Below are 20,329 nucleotides of genomic sequence, written 5' to 3'. Positions count from 1 at the left end.
TAAAATTGTAATATTGTAACGAAGCACAAACTATTTATATTGTTTTAAAATCATATGATCCACAAAGAATAGCATTCAGCGAAATAATTTTTAACTAATAATTTAGAAATATAATGTATGTAAGGTGGCAACAGACAAGAGTATTGCCAGCCTGCCTTTTCCGCACAGAGAGACAGTAGAGCAGTGGAGTCGTGAGAGAGAGGTCGAGCTGAGAACGTCGTGAAGAGAAGTTGTTTCGTCCGTAGCAGTGTGTCAACGTTGTAGTTTGTAATTCATATGCCTTTAAATCAGTGGTATTTAACTTATCCCACATTGATTTATAATACTATATAATATTCCTTTTATAATAAACATCTTACATGTATACCGATTAAGGTTGAGGTTTTATCATAAGCCCCGCTGCGAAGAAAACGCTGCAGGAGTGAATGTTTAAGGTTTGATTTTTGATAAAATATAGTTCAATTTTTGAATTCAACAAATGAAATTGTGTTTTGTATTTGATTCCCCTCCAATCAAAGAAACAAGATCATAGACAGAATTCAAAATGAATGTCAAAATGAATTATATGAAAGAAATACAGATACATGGAATTTTGCATAAACCAATTTGTTGAATATATCATGTTAAATAATATGCGGCTCGTATATAGCAGCATGGGCCTATATGCAGATAAGCTCCCACATTCTTATTTATATTTAAATGACACAATTTCAAACAACTGAGTTTGATTGATAAACAATTACAAAAAAATAGTGCAAGTTCAAATTGATTGTAATTTTATGATAATGTTATTGATCAAATACTATATGAGTATAGTAGTTATAGATGGCCACTTATTTGTTTGGTGGCTTTCAAAAGAGATTCGCTTAAATGTAGATTGAACAGAAGCTAAAGCGACTAACTATCATAATCGTCCATTAGCAACTGAGCAAACATATTAGCTGAGCAGCATCGACAAAGGCTGCAAAACAGTTACAGCTTAGCAGGTTTTGTTAGCACCATTTTGGGTTGGGCGGCTGGGGCTTTTGTTCAGCCCTAATGTTCACTGGCTTGTTTGTTTGAGCTCACGTGCTGACATCCCGTTGCTCAACACTTGGCCGCCTACCTGTCTTCCTGCCATTCTGCCCTTTTGGCTGTCAGCTTGACTGTCTGACTGTCCACCTGGCTGGTTGTGCTTTTGCATAATTTGTGCCTGTCATGTTTGGAGTTGATTAACAATTGTTAGCCAAAATGCCAAATATCAGCACAAAATCATCAGGTTGTACGTGAGCTTGTCCAGCGCACCAAAGGTCCAGTAAAGCAAAAGAGTCTCTACCACACAGCCCATATGTAGGTATGCTCGTATGTATGTGGATGTATATGCTTTGCAGCTTCCGTTGCTGCTAGTGGTCAGATATTTTGTGATTTATGTAGGTTGCGAGCGATGATGTTTGTATCTAAGGCTTTGTTCTTCCTCACGTGTTGTACGAGTATGTGCAAATTGTTGATGTGTGTGGTTGTTAATGGGCGACTGTAGACTGCCACTAGAGTTTAAGTTCAACATTAAATTTGTATGCTATGCTAGATATCAATCATACGCACTGTGGCCTGCGAAGCATTGCCATGAATCAGCATAAACCCACTGCGTTAACACAGCGCAGTCAACTAAATTGCTTTTACCTGTGCAACATCATGTTAATAAATGCTGTTCACACCTATGTGCACCTACACACATACGCACCACATACCTATGTGCAGTACATACATATACAAGTATGTTGGCGTGTCAGAAAGCACTTAAAGTGGTTGCTTGTAGTTGTAATTGCTGCCACTAGTTTTAGTTGCTATTGTTTTTGTTGCTTCTGCCTCTGCTGCTGGTGGTGGGTCTTTTGTTACTTTTAGTAGCCGACATCAGCTCAAACATTCTGCGTGCTGCATGCACCGAGTGATTACAAAACTTGTTTCTGCCACAACAGCAAAAATACAAGCAAAAATTTAACATCTGAGTTGAGATACAGGACAGCTACAGGACACCCTTTAATAACTGCGAATCGTACATTTTTATTTTGAGGGATACCTATAAACAGAAATTTTAACTCATTCAAAGAATTCCCTATTACAGTACAAGAAACTATTATAGATTTAATTTAGAATATAATAAACAGCATACAATACTATCTCTTTTCTTGCACTTGATATTGATTTAATACTGATTTTTTTTAAATTTATTTATTTTTAGCCACTTTTTGAGACTCATAATCTTACATTGAATACTTAGGAACTGTCCGGTATTGGGCTGGTAGGTCATTTCTTCTTAGACTTGAGACTCTAGCAGATTCAGTGAGCGATTGAGATGTCAGTTTGTCGTAATAATTGAGTAGAGCTTTCGAACAATTTTCAGGTCGTTGTGGATACTTTCGTTGCGAATAAACCAGGGAAGGTTATAATAAAGTCATGCTTTTTAATTGGGTTCTTTGCTTGGCTCACACATGTATTTTATCATAGCTCCATTAGTATTGAATATTAGGACTTTATATTCAAATTAAAATGGAGAATGTGACCTAAAGAGCCAATTTTTATTATGTTTAAAAGCAAGAAATGTTTAAAATTAAACATGCTTATATGTGTGTGTTTCCCTTTCAAAAACTGTGTTTTCTTCGTCAATAGAAATATCTCTTTATAAAATGTATGTAAACGGAATCAAAAATGAACTGAATAACTGGATATATTTTCAATTTAGCAAGTAGGTAGTCAATGTAAGTTAAACCGTTTCCAAACTAGATTATGAACTATTTATTGGCTTAAGCGACGTATTTCGATGCAGCATTAAATTCAAAGAGTTGAATGGGAAGTTGGAATAAAAATATACTTCAGATACAAATCTAATATAATCGTTCTTCTTTCCGTAATTTTTTGTGCAATGCTAAGGGTTCGGATGAAACATGCACTGTCACAAAGTAAGCATTCCCTTGCATTTTATGGGTATACGGCAGAAAAACATTGTAGCTGACTGACAGGCTGACTGACAAATTGAGACGAGAGCTTTTCCCTATAGCCTCTGGGTGGCAATTATTATGCTCTTGCGTAAAACGCTACTGCGTGCGAATATGCAATATGCAGTCTTTTTTTTTTTGGCTTTTGCCCTGTAAGCCAACCCATCGGTTCACTTTGAAGTGCCGAAAGTTGCAACAGCAACATTAGCTGGTATTGTTGCTGTTGCCCCCGTTAAGCCCATCAGGAGCGGCAACAGCAACTCACAAATTTGCAGTTGCAACATTTTGTTGTTGTTTTTAGTGGCGTGTCTCGTGCGCTGCGTTGCCGAATTGCATTTTTGGCTGCGTTGGCTTTTAAGTTGATTAGAGAGCGCACAGGCAAAAATATTTTACGTAATTAAAACTTGGCGTTAGTTTGGCTGCCGTTCCATAGTAATGAACTTTTTGTAAGTCTCTATGTATCTGTGTGAATGTCAGCATCCATCTGTGTGTGTGTATGTGTGCTTGCTCCGCTCGTGCCACCAAGCTAGTGGCATGTTGCGTAAGTAATATTTTTGCATGCTTGTAGCTATTGTTGCATTGCCTTTTGGGTAAAACAAAGCGCGCGACCACAGAACTGGCACAGTATGGCGGTCGCAGAAAAACTAAAATCACAACAACAACAACTACAACAAATGGGCCAAAGCACACATGCAATGCCACATGCTGCGGTTTGTTTGTGTGTTTGTTTAGAAACTCAGAAATGTGTTGGCTTTTGTGGCCGACCAACAGGGGGGAGAAGCACAAAGATTCATATTTTAAAGCTCTAATTTCTATGGTATTTTCCAATGTAAATATTGTACAGTTTGTCAGTCACATAACAACGAAATTCATATAAATGTTCTGTGATATTTATAACAAAACATTTCCTGCAAATATGTGCAACTAATAAATAAAGGTATTTGCACATATACTACCTGCACACATTTACAAGTCTATTAAAGTAAGTAGTTGCAACTAAATTGTGACAAGCATTTTATTTTTTCTTTGGTTTCATTTGTGAACTCTTTTTAATTAAATTGTTCCATTTATTATTATTTTAAACAAACAGCAGCACATAACAGAGGTATTTTCTGTTATACTCGATAGAAAAATAAAAATATATCCAACAAAAACTTACAATTGGCACAATATATACTCGTATGCATACATATATATATACATACAAAATTAAATATATTTATTTGTTTTATGCTTCAATAGAAATTGAGCTATGCGTTGCTCTGCAATCAGTCAGTCAGTCAATCAAGACAAAGTGTTTTATATATATATATAGAGATTTTGTTTAAATCCCAATCATCCAATTGAACATTAGAGCTTTGGTTTTCAAGCTCGTCGTCTTAAAGCAACTAACACGGCCGGCATAATGTCGTTTATTAATACAAATATACATATATGGGCAAGTTAATCACAAAATAAACACAATGTTATGTCCAAAGTATTCATTCCAAAACAACCATTAAATGCTAATATGACAAATATTTCATTTGTGTCCGAATTTAAGCTTCAATTTCTTTCCGTTTATGCCAATCACCAATTAGTCCACACTAAGTGATTTATTATTTGGATAAGCAAATATGTATGTAGGTAGAGTTATACATTCAAGTATATACTACATCATAAGAACATACTCATACACACTTATACTCAAATTATTATTTCATGCCAGCTGGCAGTATACCGACTTGTATATATTGAAGGGTTTGTTTCAAATTAGCAATCCCGTTATGCTTCTTGTCCTATGAGAGCACAAAATGGATTCCCATCAATGACGCGTTGACTGTAAAAAAAAGTTGAAGCTGGGTACCCAGAAATAAAACGTGGCGCAACCCATTTTGAAATCAGGGGTGGTTCTTTTTTCATGAATTGCAAGAATTCTGTGATGAGCATGCCAGGCTTTGGTGTTCTCTTTTGTGTGACGTCATTATTGGCAAATCAGAGCAGCCATAGTGATTGGAGTGCAGCTTTTTTTTTTCGTTATTTACAAAGTTTCAAATACACATAGATATGTATATACATATGTGGGCGAACTCAGCCTGCTTTTGTGCAAAAAAAAGCGTGATAAATCAGGTCTACTGAATGGTTAGAACTGGTGGCTGTTGGCTACCACAGGCACAAAATCGAAGTCAGGACTTTACCATACATATTTTAAAAATTCGTGCTTGGGAATTATTCTTTATAATGAAAAATTAGTGACAATGGAGGAAAATAGTTTTAAGCATAATTTAATAATTGAACACTACCTATCCAACACTTAAATTCCCATTGATGCTTCAAGTGCCGTGTACGAGGTTGGCTTAAATATCCTAAGCGCACACATACAGTATATACACATACAGTATATAGAGCGAAAAAGCTTTTTCGCGTAGCAGTAGAGTGCATCTATCATATTACTGACAAATGCTTATTCTCGAAGGACTCAGCATTGTCTTCGCCTTTGTGGCCAACTTTATTCGAACAATGCTTCCGGTATCAATTGGGCCACTTGTGCCGTGTTTGAGCAAAAAACTTTTGTGTACGATTCAAGAGACATGCTCGATGTTGTCAGTGGGATGTTGGCAAAGCCTATGTAAGTAAATCGACAAGCTGTGTCCGCGCTTGTACCGTTTGAAGTGGTAAAACTCAATAAAAGAAATATTTTTGTTAGCGAACATAAAGTACTTTCATAGTTGGATGAACTGAAACTCTTGCATGGCCAAAGTTATAATAGTTTTTCAAGCAAAGCAAATGCAATTCCACTTTTCAAAAGTTTTCTCAATTGGAGGCCCTGTTCGTTTGTTTTTGGTGTTGATGTTGCTGCAGCATGGACTAAGTTGTTGAATGTACTGAACTGCTGGCCAGCAACCAAATGAAGTGAACCGACGTTCGAACGGAGCAGATGTTGCATTCAAATTCGCTCTGACAGGGCTAATGAAATTTTAAAGGTACAGCTTTTACATTTTCGTTTCACATTAATTTATTGAACTTAACGTCCACGCACACGGGCATCATTACAGAATTTAATAAAAACATTCAATATATTTACACAGATTTATTTTAATGACAGTGAGATGAATCTGCAAATATATATATCTTCATTAAAGCTCTAGTGGAGGAATAAATTTCAGCCTCAACTAAATCCCCAAAGTCGCTATTAGCAAAGTGTTGGCGATTCCAGTTGAGTACTTATTTTGAAAATGCCGACACCTGCTACAATTTTAAGAAGATAACTGTATCGGCGCATTATAACGTTATGATGATGTTGCTGGTAAACATTCTGAAACTTTCTATAAATATGTAGATGGAGGCCGCGAGCTCTCTGACAAGCGCATCAACAAAAGTTCGCTTAATGATTATGTAATACAAATTAAATCGCAAACAAAACAGAGCAAACACACAGAAAAACACACACAAAGCGCCATTTTGCCCCAGAGGTTTGCGTTAAAACGTAATTAATCTTCTTTTATATTAACTTAATGAATATGGATGCGCCCTTTCTACGGTTTGGGATTTTCTGACTGTGTGCATGTAATCAGTTGCCTTTTGTTTGCAATAAATTAAAAATAAACTCAATTAATTATGCAAATATTGAGATTACAGTTTTGTCAAGTGTTTGCTTGTTTTGTGTGCGTTAATATTTGTTTAAAGACTTCCCCAGCCTCTGCTCGGTCTTTAAACGGCTCTATGCAGCAGACACCTGAAAGTATGCAACACAAATATTTGCCATGTTCTATAGTAGGTGACACCAACACATGCACACACATCCACTTGTTTGTCATGAACAAGTGTGTCATGTGCGCTGGCAAGGGCTGAAAGGGAAAAACCAAGCCAAGATAAAATTCAAAAATGTGTACAAAAAAAAGTGAAACTCTGCAAACCGTCTATGACTGGGACTCGACATTCTGAGCAACGATGTCGTGCAGCTTGTTTGGTGCACACACATTATGTATACAGATGTCTATGTGTGTGTTTGTGTGTGTGGCTGCGTATGTGTTCTGCTTACGCCATCTTTCTTGCTCAATTTGTAAAACAATTTTGCATACAAATTGCAACAGCAACTTTTTCATGCATTACCCTCCTCCTCCTGCTCCTCCTGCTCCTCCTCTTTGTCTAGCGATGCGCTTGACATGTTGCCTTGTTTAAGGCAACGTCGTTGCATATAAAAATTCAAATAAAGTGGTTGAAAAAATGTGGCAAACATGCATGACAATGCATGACTAATGTAATGAATTACTTAGTCGCTGGCAGTAGCTGAGCGGCAAGACATATGGATATAGATGTCATTGTCTCGCAGCCTTGTTGCCTCCCAAATAAGAAACGAAAAACACGAAAAAGGTCTTACCGTAGTTCATCAAACGATAAAGGGTGCCCGCGAGTTGTTTTAAAAATTTGCTACAACTTGAGGAGTCTTGCCTTTTAATTCAGATTATAGCTACATATATTGCATATTGTTTTGCACCAATGTCTCAAGTCAGTTAAAAGATGAACAATTGTTTTTGTTATTGATTAATTTTAGATTAGCTTATTTTTTAAGCTATTCGTAGTTTGTTTGAAGCATTAAAACTTTCTACTATTTTCTTGGTTTTACTGCCGTTTGCAATGAATGCATTCTATCTCTCTGTAACAGGCTTGAAGAGTGTTAAATTAATTTTAGTAACACATTTATAGAATAACCAATTTTTTTTGTTACACTGTCTATTACAGTTAACAACTAAATTATATGCACCATTTTGATTTTTGATTGTAAGAAGGAGTACCACATTTTAATGTAAAATGATTCTTTTATCCCATTATACTTTCTAGAACATTATGTTTTAGATGTTTATTACTCTTTAAACAGTACAAATACATGATGTACAAGTGTTTGTTTCATTTGCATATTAACTGCAAGTGAGTGATAGCCCTGAAGCGACATCGTTCCCAAATCACTTTCAGAGCACACAAAGGAACTGAGCGAGCTAATGGTCGTCATAATTATGCCACAGCTCTGCTGGTAATTAGCTGCAGCTTACACAGGGTATCTGCTAATGAGGGCAGTCAGCAAACGAACGGAATAAGAAGCTGCAATCCATCAAAGGCAGTTTTTCTGCGCCAACAATCTAGTAAAGGCCAACAGGTGTTGACTGTGACCACGCCCTAATAAAATAGTCGTACATGAAAATAGGTATCCTGATAAAAACTAAAGCATATACGGGTAAACGGCGGGACAAAACGGCTATAAAGCAGACAGCCTGATGTGCACACCTTTTAAGCCACAAAATCCGCAACAATATTTTTGCCGCTCATATGCTTTTAAGATGCTGCACAACATACCAGGTTTAACCTGCCTAGCATCTATACGTGTGTACTTGTGCGGTTACGTGCAGTCCACACTACAACAGCGTAGAAAATATTGTCGTTTTATCCAATGTGGCAGGTAAAACCGCACAGCGGTAGCTTCCGTTCAGTGAGGGTAACCCAAAAAGTTACTTGACAAGAACATTTTAGTCTCATGGTGGTCATAGTAAAACCCTTTTTAATCAAATGTTATTATTTGTATTTGGTTTTAAATTAATTCCAAATGTTGTATAGGGTGATTGTAAAATACAATTAAGGTATTCGAGGAATAATAGAACATCATTTCATGTATTATAACTACCATCTTTATGACAACGTATGCTTACCTATTGACTTTTCTACTAGCTTATGGGGCAGTTATCACTCCTTTTTGGAAATGTTTGTTTTACTAACTAAGCGAATAGTTGTCGTTCGAACTTTCCAATAGATAAAGCTTAAAACAAGAGAGAATGCTACAGTCCAGCAAGCCCGACAGTGAAAAAGCCTGTACTCACTCTCACAAAAAAAAAATGTTTAAACCATTTTTATTAAAATTTATTTGAAATAAATTTAATTATTAAATTAAATTTCAAAAATATATACATAAATAAGTGGAGACATATGTTTATGTTTCAACAGCATACATTAACATTAGTATCGCGTATATGCGGGGTAGTGGGGGGGTACATCAGAAAAGAATACACACTCGTCATTTCTCGGACTTGGGAGAATCTGGGTACCTAGTTTGGGTATTCTAAGCCTTATACTTTCTCAGATTGCGTTCGTTCTCGTTGCGTTCATACAGACGGGAAACTAGTATAGTCTTTTACCTTTTGGGTACAGGCTATAAAAATCACAAAAAAATGGAAGGTAATTCATGGCAACGAATGGTATTGCCAAGCGAATGAGCAGCAACGTCTATTTCGAATTATCCATAATAATAAAATACGCACAACTTGTAACACTACCCTCGGCTTTCTCACCAACACACACAAATCCAGTGAAAGTGGTAGCGATGTATGTATGTAAATGTGTAAATGTTCGTGTGAAAAATTCAATTTGTTACACGCTTTATGCTGGCTTTGTTGTTTCATAAAGCGCTGCTAAAAGCTTAGACGCTGCTCATATAATGCTCGTGTGTATGCCACAAACTTTTTTGAATGAATTCTAATAGGTTGTGGGATAAATTAATCGGCAGTGTGTGCGTGTGTGTATGTGTGTGTGTGTGTGTGTGTGTTCTGCTGTAGTCGGTTCCCCTTCTTTGATTGCAACTTAAACATAACTCTTTTCCGAAGAGCTTATGCGTAAGCGAAACCTTATTAAAATAAAAGCCACTTCAAATAAGCTTAAAGTATAGTATGCATAGACAGCACGTAGCTGAACACTAACTCGCACCTCAACTTCTTAGAAAGGTAAATACAACGAACGCAGCAACCACCCCACCCCCCACCCCCCACAACTCCACAGCCCCACAAACTCAAAATACTTAGTAGTAATTTTGCAATTACGAATGCGCACTTAAGTTTAATTAAAAGCGCATTAATTGCACCAAGCAACTCAACTTACAACGCCAAGGCTAGCTATAAATTGCAAGACCAGTCAGTACAGGCTTTGCTGGAGAGCAAGGGGTGGGGGATAGGGCGGCTCTTCAGTAGCAGGCTAGGCATCTAAGGAAGTACAGCAATCCATAGCTTTCTTGCTTTAGCGCCCACAACACTATTCTCGGGGACGTGCGCATAGAAAACTTGCAACTTGGAAAACAATTTACGTTGCGCATGCACGCAGGTAAATTTATGGTGCTGGTCTCCTTTTTGTTGTTGTTGTTTTTGTTTATGTTGATGTCGTTTCTGTTGTTGGCGGCTTAAAAGTGGCTTTGCATGCTAATGAAATATGCAACTAAGTGCCGCGGCTCAATTCAGTAAGTAAAGTTAATCGCTCCAGCAACGAACTTGCATCGAGAGGCAACTTGCGTTGTGCGAAGCACTTTAGTTGGTCAACAAAACGCCCAGTTCTTTGCATTAACCAAATTGAAATTTCCTGTGTAGTTAGGTTCGCCTCCTATTAAGTGACTATATGCGTCAACACCCATTAATTTAATACAATAATTAAATAGAATTTGAATATTAGCTTGATAAACTCACATCAGCCTAACGCACCCCATCCACAGGCGAGCAGGCCGAACTTGCTCGTCAGCACAAACACATTTGCCCACTTACGTGACGAACATTGTTTGCGATCATTATTTGACAGCAAAATTTGAAAAGTACAAGTTAAAATGCGAACGAAATACAATTTCAAATAAGTATGTATTCTTGCTATTTTTTGCTTTATTGTCGCTTTTGTTTTTCCACAACGACGGCTCATTTTGCAAGCATTCTTAAAAATCGAGCACGAATTCTTAGCTAATTTTCACAATTGTGTACTTCCCAAATATTTTTTACAAATTATGATGCGGCAACACTGTCGGCACGAACAGCAATAAGAGAGAAACATTTCTACTCTACACGAGCAAAACGTCGAGCAATCAGATTCAACACGAGCATCCCCACTAACCTTAAACACTTTGACAAGCACAACAAATTCGGCCATCAAGCTCGTCTGTGGATGGGGTGCTTAATCTATTCTATTATACAATTATTCAAATAACTGAGATATTGAAAATAGCAAACATGTTCATTCGATCAGTTTCTGAATCAGGAATAACATGCTTATGTTGTTAACGATAAGATTTATATTTCAGGTTCCATTAAAAATTATTCGGAATGCTGGAATGCTTCATTTACAATTCGTTAACTCTTTAAATTTAATGTGCCCGCACATTTTAGACTCGTATATATGCATCGAAATATTCTGCTGTTTCATAGAAATTGGCGCACTTTTTGAACAATGAGTTGAGTCGAACTGAATGATCGGTGCACGGAATCAATCTTAGTGCCAACATCCTTTTTTGTGTATCTAGGTATGTTAAGCCTACTTGGTATATATGAACTATGAATACTTCCCCAACGGGGAAAAATTGGGTACACGGTATTAAAAATTGGCAGCACTTTCCATTAATTGATTGCATATTTTTCTTAAAATTATATTTATTTGTTTTATAGGCTCCTATATGACTTTAAATAGTACTAAAACAATCATTAAACCCAACAGTCTACTTCTCGTAAACTAAAAAAAAAGAAATATTCTAATGTGTTCTACATGTGGTCTAGGAATTGAACAAATTTCACTTATTCAACTAATCAGCACGCTCCAAAAATTGTGCCAAAATACAAGAGCGGGAAAGGAATTACCTCAGTCGAAAAAAGAGCAATTTAATTTCTGAAATTCGAATTTAGGCCATTCGGCTAGCACAAACAAGGTAATAGTTGTGTTATTGGTTTAGCAATAATACAACAGCGGTGGAGATACGGTAGCAGTTCCACACCTTGGCATTTTAATAAGCTGGTCTCTGTAACGACATTCGAAATCAACACTGCACACCACTCTGTTCCGAAGCAGCCCCGCAAACCTCCACTTGTCGTAAGAAAAACATTTTGAGAACAACCAAATGCTGACAAGTTTTCCTTACAGCGCACTAAAAATGAAGACGCTCAGCTACAAAAGCACAGTAATGTTCGGTGAGTGTGTTGTTATTGTTGTTGACGGCATGCAGGAAAACAGAATACGCATACGGGTACACGCAAACACACACACACACACACACACACACACACACACATGCACAATAACATCAAGTTAGTAATACAATAGAAAAAGGAAACCCGCTCACGCTCTTGTGTGTAAAACTTTATTTTTACGACAAAGTGCAAGCAGCAAAGTTGTTAGTAAGGAACAGTAACTGTAACTGCTGTTATTGTAGTTGTTGCTATTGCTGATGTTGTGAGTGGTGCACACACACACACACACACTCACGCAAGCACACACACATGGACATGGTTGGTTGGATTTTAATTCTTTGCAGGCAACAACATGAGACAAAGTTTTAACTAAAAACTGCACAGAGCAACTTACATTATATTGCTACAGAAATTTGATTTTTATTTCTGGCTTATAATACGCTGTCACGTAGCGTATACGTAATACGCCACACAACTGCTTCAATTACAATTTCATGTATGTATAGATGTGAAGCGATGCACGGCGAAGCGATGCAATAATGTTGCCCAACCATTTTGATCCTCTCTTTTTCTCTCCTCGTGCTGAGGCCACTGACATCAGTCAACATTGTTGCTTACCCTTTCGTATACGTAATTGCGTACGACGTTTACACTGATGACTCTGAATACATAATTTATAAAATGTGATGGGCCATGATTAATGTGTCTGTGTCATGTTGCAACTTGACGCTGATTTATTTAACAAAATTATGTGCGCAGTCGCATGACTTTGTCTTCACTTGCGCAATGTTTTGTGGCATAAGTTTAAGCCCCCGATTCAGCGCACTGTGAAACATAGAACGTGAAATATCAATAGTTTCCAGTAATCGTTTGAAAAGTACGCAAATTGCTCATAACACTAAGTAGCTACTCCTCAAAATATGCTCCATTGTGCCTTAACATATGGTACATATGCTTGTCTGTAAGGGTTTATCAAATAAATGGTGTGAATCATTTATACAAAAAACTTATAAATTGAAGTGGAATGCTCCTTAATTTTGATCTCTTCGTGCTCATTTACAGCACACAAGAAAGTTGTGTCAAAATATCAAATATACAAGAGGTATTGCCCCTGCAAATATTAACAAAAAAATTTTAATGAAAAGGTTTTTTATTTATTAATAGAATACCACTGTGCTGCTTTTTATCTTGTAGGTGTATACAGTGTTTAAGTAGCTAGAACTTTCATCGAGTGAATCCCCGAGCCATGCATAAAATAAAGTTTGCCAACTTGTTTCCAAGGCGAAGGCGCGCAATGTTGATGAATGAGTTCAGTGTCCAAGTTCAAGCCAACCCAAAAGGGGAGGCCAAGGCGTTAGCAAATATTCTCATTAAGCATTTTACAGCCTTGGCCTAACAGCACAAATTTAAATACACTGCTTCCTACTGCCAAATTATAAGTTGACAGCCATTTAAAAACGCATAAATGTGTGCTTCCTTAACACATCTACTCGTACTCTAAAACTTAATGTTGAATTTATGAACTAACGGGCAGCAATTAATTGTAGGAACCGAGTAGCACTCCAAGTTACAAGAAACTTTTGTTGGCAAGCAGCCCTAAATGTCTCAGCTGCTGGCTATTAAAAAGACATCACAATAATAAAGCTTGCGTCTTGGACGAGGCGCCAATATGGGGGCGCGGAGCTGTGGAGGTGTCATCTCCCACACGCTCCAGAAGTTTTACTACCTGCATTTCCGTTTGCCACAAAGCAAACCCCAAACTGACTTCCTGTTATGTGCTGTTAAAGGGCTCCAGAGTTCTTTTCTGCACTCGCTCCGGTCTCTCGCAGCGCAGCGCAGCACAGCGCAGTACAGCGCAGGAAAGCAACCGAAAATGCGGAAACGTCCATTTTATACCGGAAATATATTCTCATGCGAAGATGCAGCTATGATTTATGTTGGGCATTACGTGCCGCAGCAGTGGCTAGGCAAGTCCAATGCTTTGTATGCGCTCCAAATTAAATTCCCTGCTCGTTGGCATTACGGCTCTCTGGCTTATGAGAGCGTCAAATGTGTGCAGCTTCGAAGAAGGAATAAACTACAAAGGATAAAAAACGCTGACAGAAATGGGTTAAGCTCGTACAAATGCTGCAATTATTTGCATGCTCAAGTCTTGAGCGTTTCTATTTACCCGTTTGCCGCCCGCTTTTGTGACGGGAAGTGCGTGTCTGCTTGGCAGGCACATAATTCAGGTTAAGTGCGCTTCATATGCGCTTATGCATTATTACACTAGCTCTCTCTCACACACACACACGCACACACATGCACATATTTAGCTGCATTAATGCCGTTTGTATGAGTTACTTGCTACTGCTACTGCTGCTGCTGCTTCATGTTGCAAGTTATGATGCTGTTGCAATTGCAAAATTAAAACTTTTTATTGAAGTTGAGAAGCATGCGTGTACAAAATACAGAAATAAATTTCAAGCGAACAACGGCAAAACAAAATTGTCGCACAAAAAGCGGAAACTCACAGCAAATATAAAAAAGTTCTACGCAACAGTTTTTTATTTCAATTTATATGGCATGCCCTGGGATCGAGTACGCAGGGAGGGGGGGTTGGGTGGGGTAGGAGAAAGCGACTCATAAAGCTTCGGCAAATAATTAAAAAGTTTGCTGCAGGCTAATGGATATTGGATTGGCTTAAAGTTAACATCGCACAATGTTTATATGAATATCATAAAAATGGCTTGCACAGCACAAATACGGGTAAAATAAAACTTTCGGCAACAAAATGCGTGAGAAAATTCGATTATAATGTGAATGGTTTTTCATTATTTTCATGAAATGTTTGCTACGAGAACAAGCAAAAAAATATGGAATTATATTCCTCGGTTACATTACTCGTACCATTGTGACATTCATAATAAAAAAAATACTTGCCTATCCTTTCAAAATTATATGAAACTGTCTTTTCATAGTCATCTGAATATTATCAGAAGTATTTCAATATGGGTTTTCTAAACTTTTCACGTTTAAATGCATTGCCTTTACTTGCTTGTTTTTTTGACATGCGATTACATGAATTGTAATTGGTTGAAACCTTTTTGTTTTGTAACAACCCAAAGGGGGCATTTTAGACACCACAAATAGTATATACAAGTACTTGTACTCTTGACCCAAATGAAAAACAAATTATTCTAGACATATCTTTCCGCCCATCCGCAGATCTGTACTATCACAAGGAGCTCCGGAAGCATAATAGTAACCAAACTTTGATTGATTCGTCTTAGTCAGAGAACGATAATAAAATTAATTAATAAGATTGCCACTAAACTTGAATTTTAATAGCTTTTAAAGGTTAATTTGCTGAAAGCGGGTTATGTCTTCGAGCGCTAATTTTAAAAACCTCCTATTAACCCGTTAATTGAAAAAACTTTAAATTAATATATTTGATAAAAGACTCCACACTATTTACGTCAACGCAGTGCGATGTTCTTTCCACTTCAACAGATTCATTTGTCTAGGGTTTCCATTAAACGTTCGTCAAATTTGGCAAAAAATTATTTATTAGTTACAGTCAAACATTAAAGAACACTCTCAGCTTTATGACTGGTCGGATTGATTTATAAGGAAATTGTCGGAAATAAATGGCAGTGACGTCCAGCAGCAGTTCTTGAATATAATAAATGGCATTTAATAAAAATTTCCAGGTCAACACCTCACACAATCGCACATACATGCACATGGATACTACGAGTATTTATTTGGGTATGTAGGTATGTATGTGCCGCTTGCCCGCTCATATTACACGCCACTTTGCACACACGCAAGCACTTACACACACCTGTGTTTACATGACGCCGACACCGACGACACCGACGACGACGAGGACGACGAGGACAGCTCCATGCTTGGTTGCATTTTTTGGCAGCTCGCGTGCACGTTCCTGCAACTGCCACTATTCCCTTGGTGTAATACTCTGCGCACGCATTCGCGGTTTCAAAAGTGTTCCTTCTATTGCTGCACACAAGTGCATAATGATAATGCATTTAAAAAGGTGCTCGAGAGTTGCGAAAACTCATCAGATTATTTCGCGTCAGATACCGTTGGCAGCTGTTAAATATTTGGTTTTTGCATTTGCCAGAGTCTCATTTTTATTATTTTGCATTTCCCGCATTAAGCTCGCATGTGTTACGACTTTGCCTGCCACATAAAATTTTATGACGAGTGCCGCTCAGTGTGAGCACAGATAGCGAAAATGCTGACAGGTGGTGCCTGCGACTGCGACTGCGACTGGGATTGGGATTGAGACTGGGACTGGGATGGGAGGAGGATGGAACAAAAAGGCATTCAACCTTCCATCAGACAGTGACAATAGCGAGCAGGTGAAAGCAGACAGTGCAAATATTTGTGTACCCCATAATTGTGTTTGTGTGTGCTTCTGCACACGTGTGTGTAGGTGTGTGTGTGTGTGTGTGTATTTCACTGTCAACGTTGGAGGTCTGCGATAAAATTTAATGCCGACTTGTGTATTGTTTTGGCCCGAGCAACTGTTGTTGGCAGTAGTCGTTAGCTTTAGGTTTCAGATAAAGTAGAACCACAGCCATATCGAATTAAAGTCCAACGATTTGGCTTTCTTCGGCTCGGCTCGCCTCGCCATATCGCTATGCTGCGAGTATATGTAATTGTCAAACAATTTACAGCAATTTCACAAATATGTATTTCATTTAAGTTTCGGTTATGAATATGCATCTGCATGCCTTTTCAACGCAGTTACTACTTTGTTGCCAATAAAGTTTCAACTTGTTTCGGGCAAAACTGGCAGGCAAAAGTTTTGTCCATGTAGACGAATGCAGGCTCATTGCTTTTGCCATCTCTCTGTGCAGCCAGCCTGCGTTCTGTTCTTTGTTTCTTTGCTGCTTGTTTGAGCGTACGCCAAACTTTATTAAAAAGTATGCAAAGAAATTTGCGTGCCCGGACTGTTAGATCATTGGCAGCCATCGACGGGGCTCCACGCCACTGTTCTAACTTTTTTCAGATTGAATCATATGGAAGAGTAAAATGAAATTGCAATTTTTTGTAATAAATTTCAATGAGCCAGCTGCAAACAAAACGATATGCATGGGACCGGCGCATAAGTTTCAGCGCTTCTACTCGTAAAGTAGTCGATGACAGCGCCCCATATTTAAATATTTTTGAATAACCTGCGAGCGGTGAAATCTGTTAATATTATAAGTGCTTTATATAAGAAGCAATGCGTTTATTTTTATTATTTGTATCTATCTATTTATTTATTTATTAAAAAAATTTTATTCTTTCTACTTAACCTATTTTTATTAGTTACATTTCATTTATACATCAATTTAAAGATTCTTGGTTCTTTTCATTATTTTTATAACTAGTATATAATTGTTGCCTACTCAATGGAAATGTATTATTGTTACTATTGTGCTTTTTACTTCATTTTCATTTAGGTATTCTCTTGAAAGTGCGCTTGAATTCTAGTTCTAAAATGCGTTTCACTGCTGATTGGTTTTAAGCTTTGTAACTCGTTCCACAGACGAACAGAAAATATGAAAAAGTGTGTTTCAGAACAGGATAATCTAGTATGTCTTACGATACTATATGATTTGTTCTTCTTGATGAGGTAAATGCGATTTTGTCATTCCGATAATTCTGCTCTTTTCGAGTAATGGCTCTATGCATGCAAATTAGTCTCCTAAGTTTAATCCAAGAGTTAAGGGTCAGGTTAAAAATATTAGTTAGCGTATACCGTTGTGGAGTCTCTTCTTTTAATATCAAAGACATATTGCGCAATGCTGTTAAAGGCTACTTTTAATTTGGTCTGGCTTATGGCGTCACAGTTTCCGAAAATTTCAACTCCATATTATCCTTATTCCAAAGAAACAGCTTAACAAATAGTATGCAACTTTTAGGGGTATATTCAGAAGTATATTCAGAGCACATTTGATTTAAAGTGTTATTGTGATCAAATATATTATATTTTTGAATTATAATATTAAAATATAATCTCATTTTTTTGGAAGTGAGAAATAAGCGAAATAATCATTTGTCTGATGCCTTCCGGCGAATTTATCGGCTACAGTGTATAAATAAGTTGCAGACGAATAAGCTGAGGAAACTATTTTAATATTAAAAAATCAACAGCCATTGCCATTTAAAGCGGAAACACCATTAAGAATGATTATTACGTATTGCTTTATTCTTTTAACGTATACTGTTTGATAAAGTGAAAGCGCTGCAACTTATGCCCCAACACCCCGTTGAAAGTTTAAAGTATTGATAATATTACTTGCCATTTATAGTTGTTTTTTACATTTCTGCATAGCCAGCACAACTTTTAATATGGCCTTCGGATGCCAGCAGGGCTCAGCGAGCTTGCGAGGCGGGTAGTCCATTGAGTGTACAAGTATATGCTAGAGTTGCTGTTGCAAGTGCAGTTGCCGTTATTGCTGCGTATGTGTGCTATCAATGGTGGTATTTGAGTTGCTAAGGAAATAAAATGCCTTGCCTGGCTATGCAAATGTTAACTGGAAAATGGGAATTGCAAGCTGCTAGCTGCCAGCTGGTGCTCCTTCGGTATTGGTGCTGCCTCTGCATGTGTCCCTGCCCCAGCCCCAGCCCCTGCCGGTTGGCAAACTTGGGGTCAAGTTTTCAATTTAAGTTGCAGCTGGGGCTGCCAATTTGCAGCAACTACAATTAACGAGCTATTAACTAAACGTGCACTTTTTGTCTCTCTTCCATCCGAACAGCTACTGTCTTGGCCAATCACCATGAGAGTTTGACGCTAAGCCCCGCCGAGCACACAGTGGTGCGGTACACAAACGAATCGCTCATTGTGCAGTGCCGCAGTCCAACGCCTGACGTTCAGCTGCATTGGAAATCACCAAAAGGTGAAATTATCCGCGAGCACAAAGGACGCATACATATAGAACAGACCTCGCCAGGTGGGTGAACTTTCAACCTGCGGGAGCGCCAGCAGCACAACAAACACAATTAATTGCAACTTTCTACACACATTTTTTTCTTTATGCTCGCCTTTTGTTTTACAACGTTCCATTTATCCCGTTCTCTCTCTCTCTTTGTCTCTCTCTCTCTTTGTCTCTCTCGCCCACTCTGCTTTTCACAGAACAATTGAAAATCGTTTTTGCACACATTGCGCTGGCCGACAAGGGTAATTGGACCTGCGAGGCTGCCGAAGGAGGGCTGCATAGTAAATCGTACAATTTGATTGTATATCGTAAGTGCAAAGAGTAAAGATCGCCAGCAACAAGGCCAGCAGCGGCAGCGATGCTGGTGACAACGACGCGAACAGCATACTCGTGCAGCAAACATTCATTAATATTGCATTGTTTTCTTTGGCACAGAGAAAATTACGTTCACCGAGAACTCCACCATTTTGACCGTAAAGGAGGGCAAGAATGCGACCATATTGTGTGAGGTTAAAGGTGAACCGCAGCCGAATGTCACCTGGCATTTCAATGGACAGCCCATTAGTGTGGAGAGTGAGTGTGACGATAATGAGCTTTGCATTATACATGGAAGACCAAAGACAAAAACAGCTAGGGCACCCACAGCCCACAAGATTTCTCACCATCTCCCCCTCTTCAACTCTCCCTTTGTTTCCTTTATTTTTTAGCAAGCGCCTCGAAGTTTCGCATCCTGGCCGATGGTTTGCTCATCAACAGGGTAACACAGAACGACACCGGCGAGTACACGTGTCGTGCATATCAAGTGAATTCGATTGCTTCGGATATGCAGGAGCGCACAGTTTTGATGAAAATCGAACGTGAGTGTGATTTATGATTTTTCACCTACTCGGACACAAAACAGTTGCCAGCTTCCAGTTGCCACCTGCCTGCTGGCTGTTACCTGTTTTCAGGCGATGGTTGGCCAGCGAAATTACTTGAGCTATTTTTTCCCCACATTTTATTTTCGACGCTTGTTAAATATTTCCCTCCGCGTGGGTTTTTAGATCTCTGTTCGCTCAAGCGTTTTTAGTATGCAGCGCATTCAGCGTCAAACCGTTTTTGAGCACGTCAAATTTTCAAATTACATACATACATACGAACGAGTACGCTCCGATGAGGGCCTGCACATTTGATGCGAGTTAGTTTTGATGGATGCTGCCGTGGCGTGACTCGGCGGACCGAACTTGTACGCATACAGGGGAGGGGCTGGGCGCAATAAAGATGCCGTCACATATGTAGCTAATGACTTTACTGCAGCCAGAGCTATGGCCAACATTGATTTATAACACGCATGCATGCCTGGGCCATGATTTTCAATTTTTCGTAGCACATTTTTAAGCGCCAATAAATATGTACTTATTTGTAACTAAAGTGGCTTCTTTGAAGACATGTAGGAAGCCAGGTGTGAGCAATTCAAATACACATAAAGCGT

General features: G+C 38.3%; 1 protein-coding gene across 1 annotated transcript in view; it reads left to right on the top strand.

Moving 5' to 3' along the window:
• Positions 1 to 20,329, top strand: part of LOC115630535 (igLON family member 5) — a 95,852-nt gene that overhangs the window by 72,761 nt on the left and 2,762 nt on the right. The window contains exons 2-5 of the mRNA XM_030527141.1: positions 18,679 to 18,873; positions 19,056 to 19,166; positions 19,294 to 19,431; positions 19,566 to 19,715. Of these exons, the coding sequence (XP_030383001.1) occupies positions 18,679 to 18,873; positions 19,056 to 19,166; positions 19,294 to 19,431; positions 19,566 to 19,715 (594 nt within the window). The remainder of the gene's footprint in view (positions 1 to 18,678; positions 18,874 to 19,055; positions 19,167 to 19,293; positions 19,432 to 19,565; positions 19,716 to 20,329) is intronic.

The sequence above is a fragment of the Scaptodrosophila lebanonensis genome, unplaced genomic scaffold (assembly GCF_003285725.1).
Source record: "Scaptodrosophila lebanonensis strain 11010-0011.00,11010-0021.00 unplaced genomic scaffold, SlebRS2 tig00001410-arrow-pilon, whole genome shotgun sequence".
Taxonomy (NCBI): domain Eukaryota; kingdom Metazoa; phylum Arthropoda; class Insecta; order Diptera; family Drosophilidae; genus Scaptodrosophila; species Scaptodrosophila lebanonensis.
This window is presented reverse-complemented; position numbering and strand designations above follow the sequence as displayed.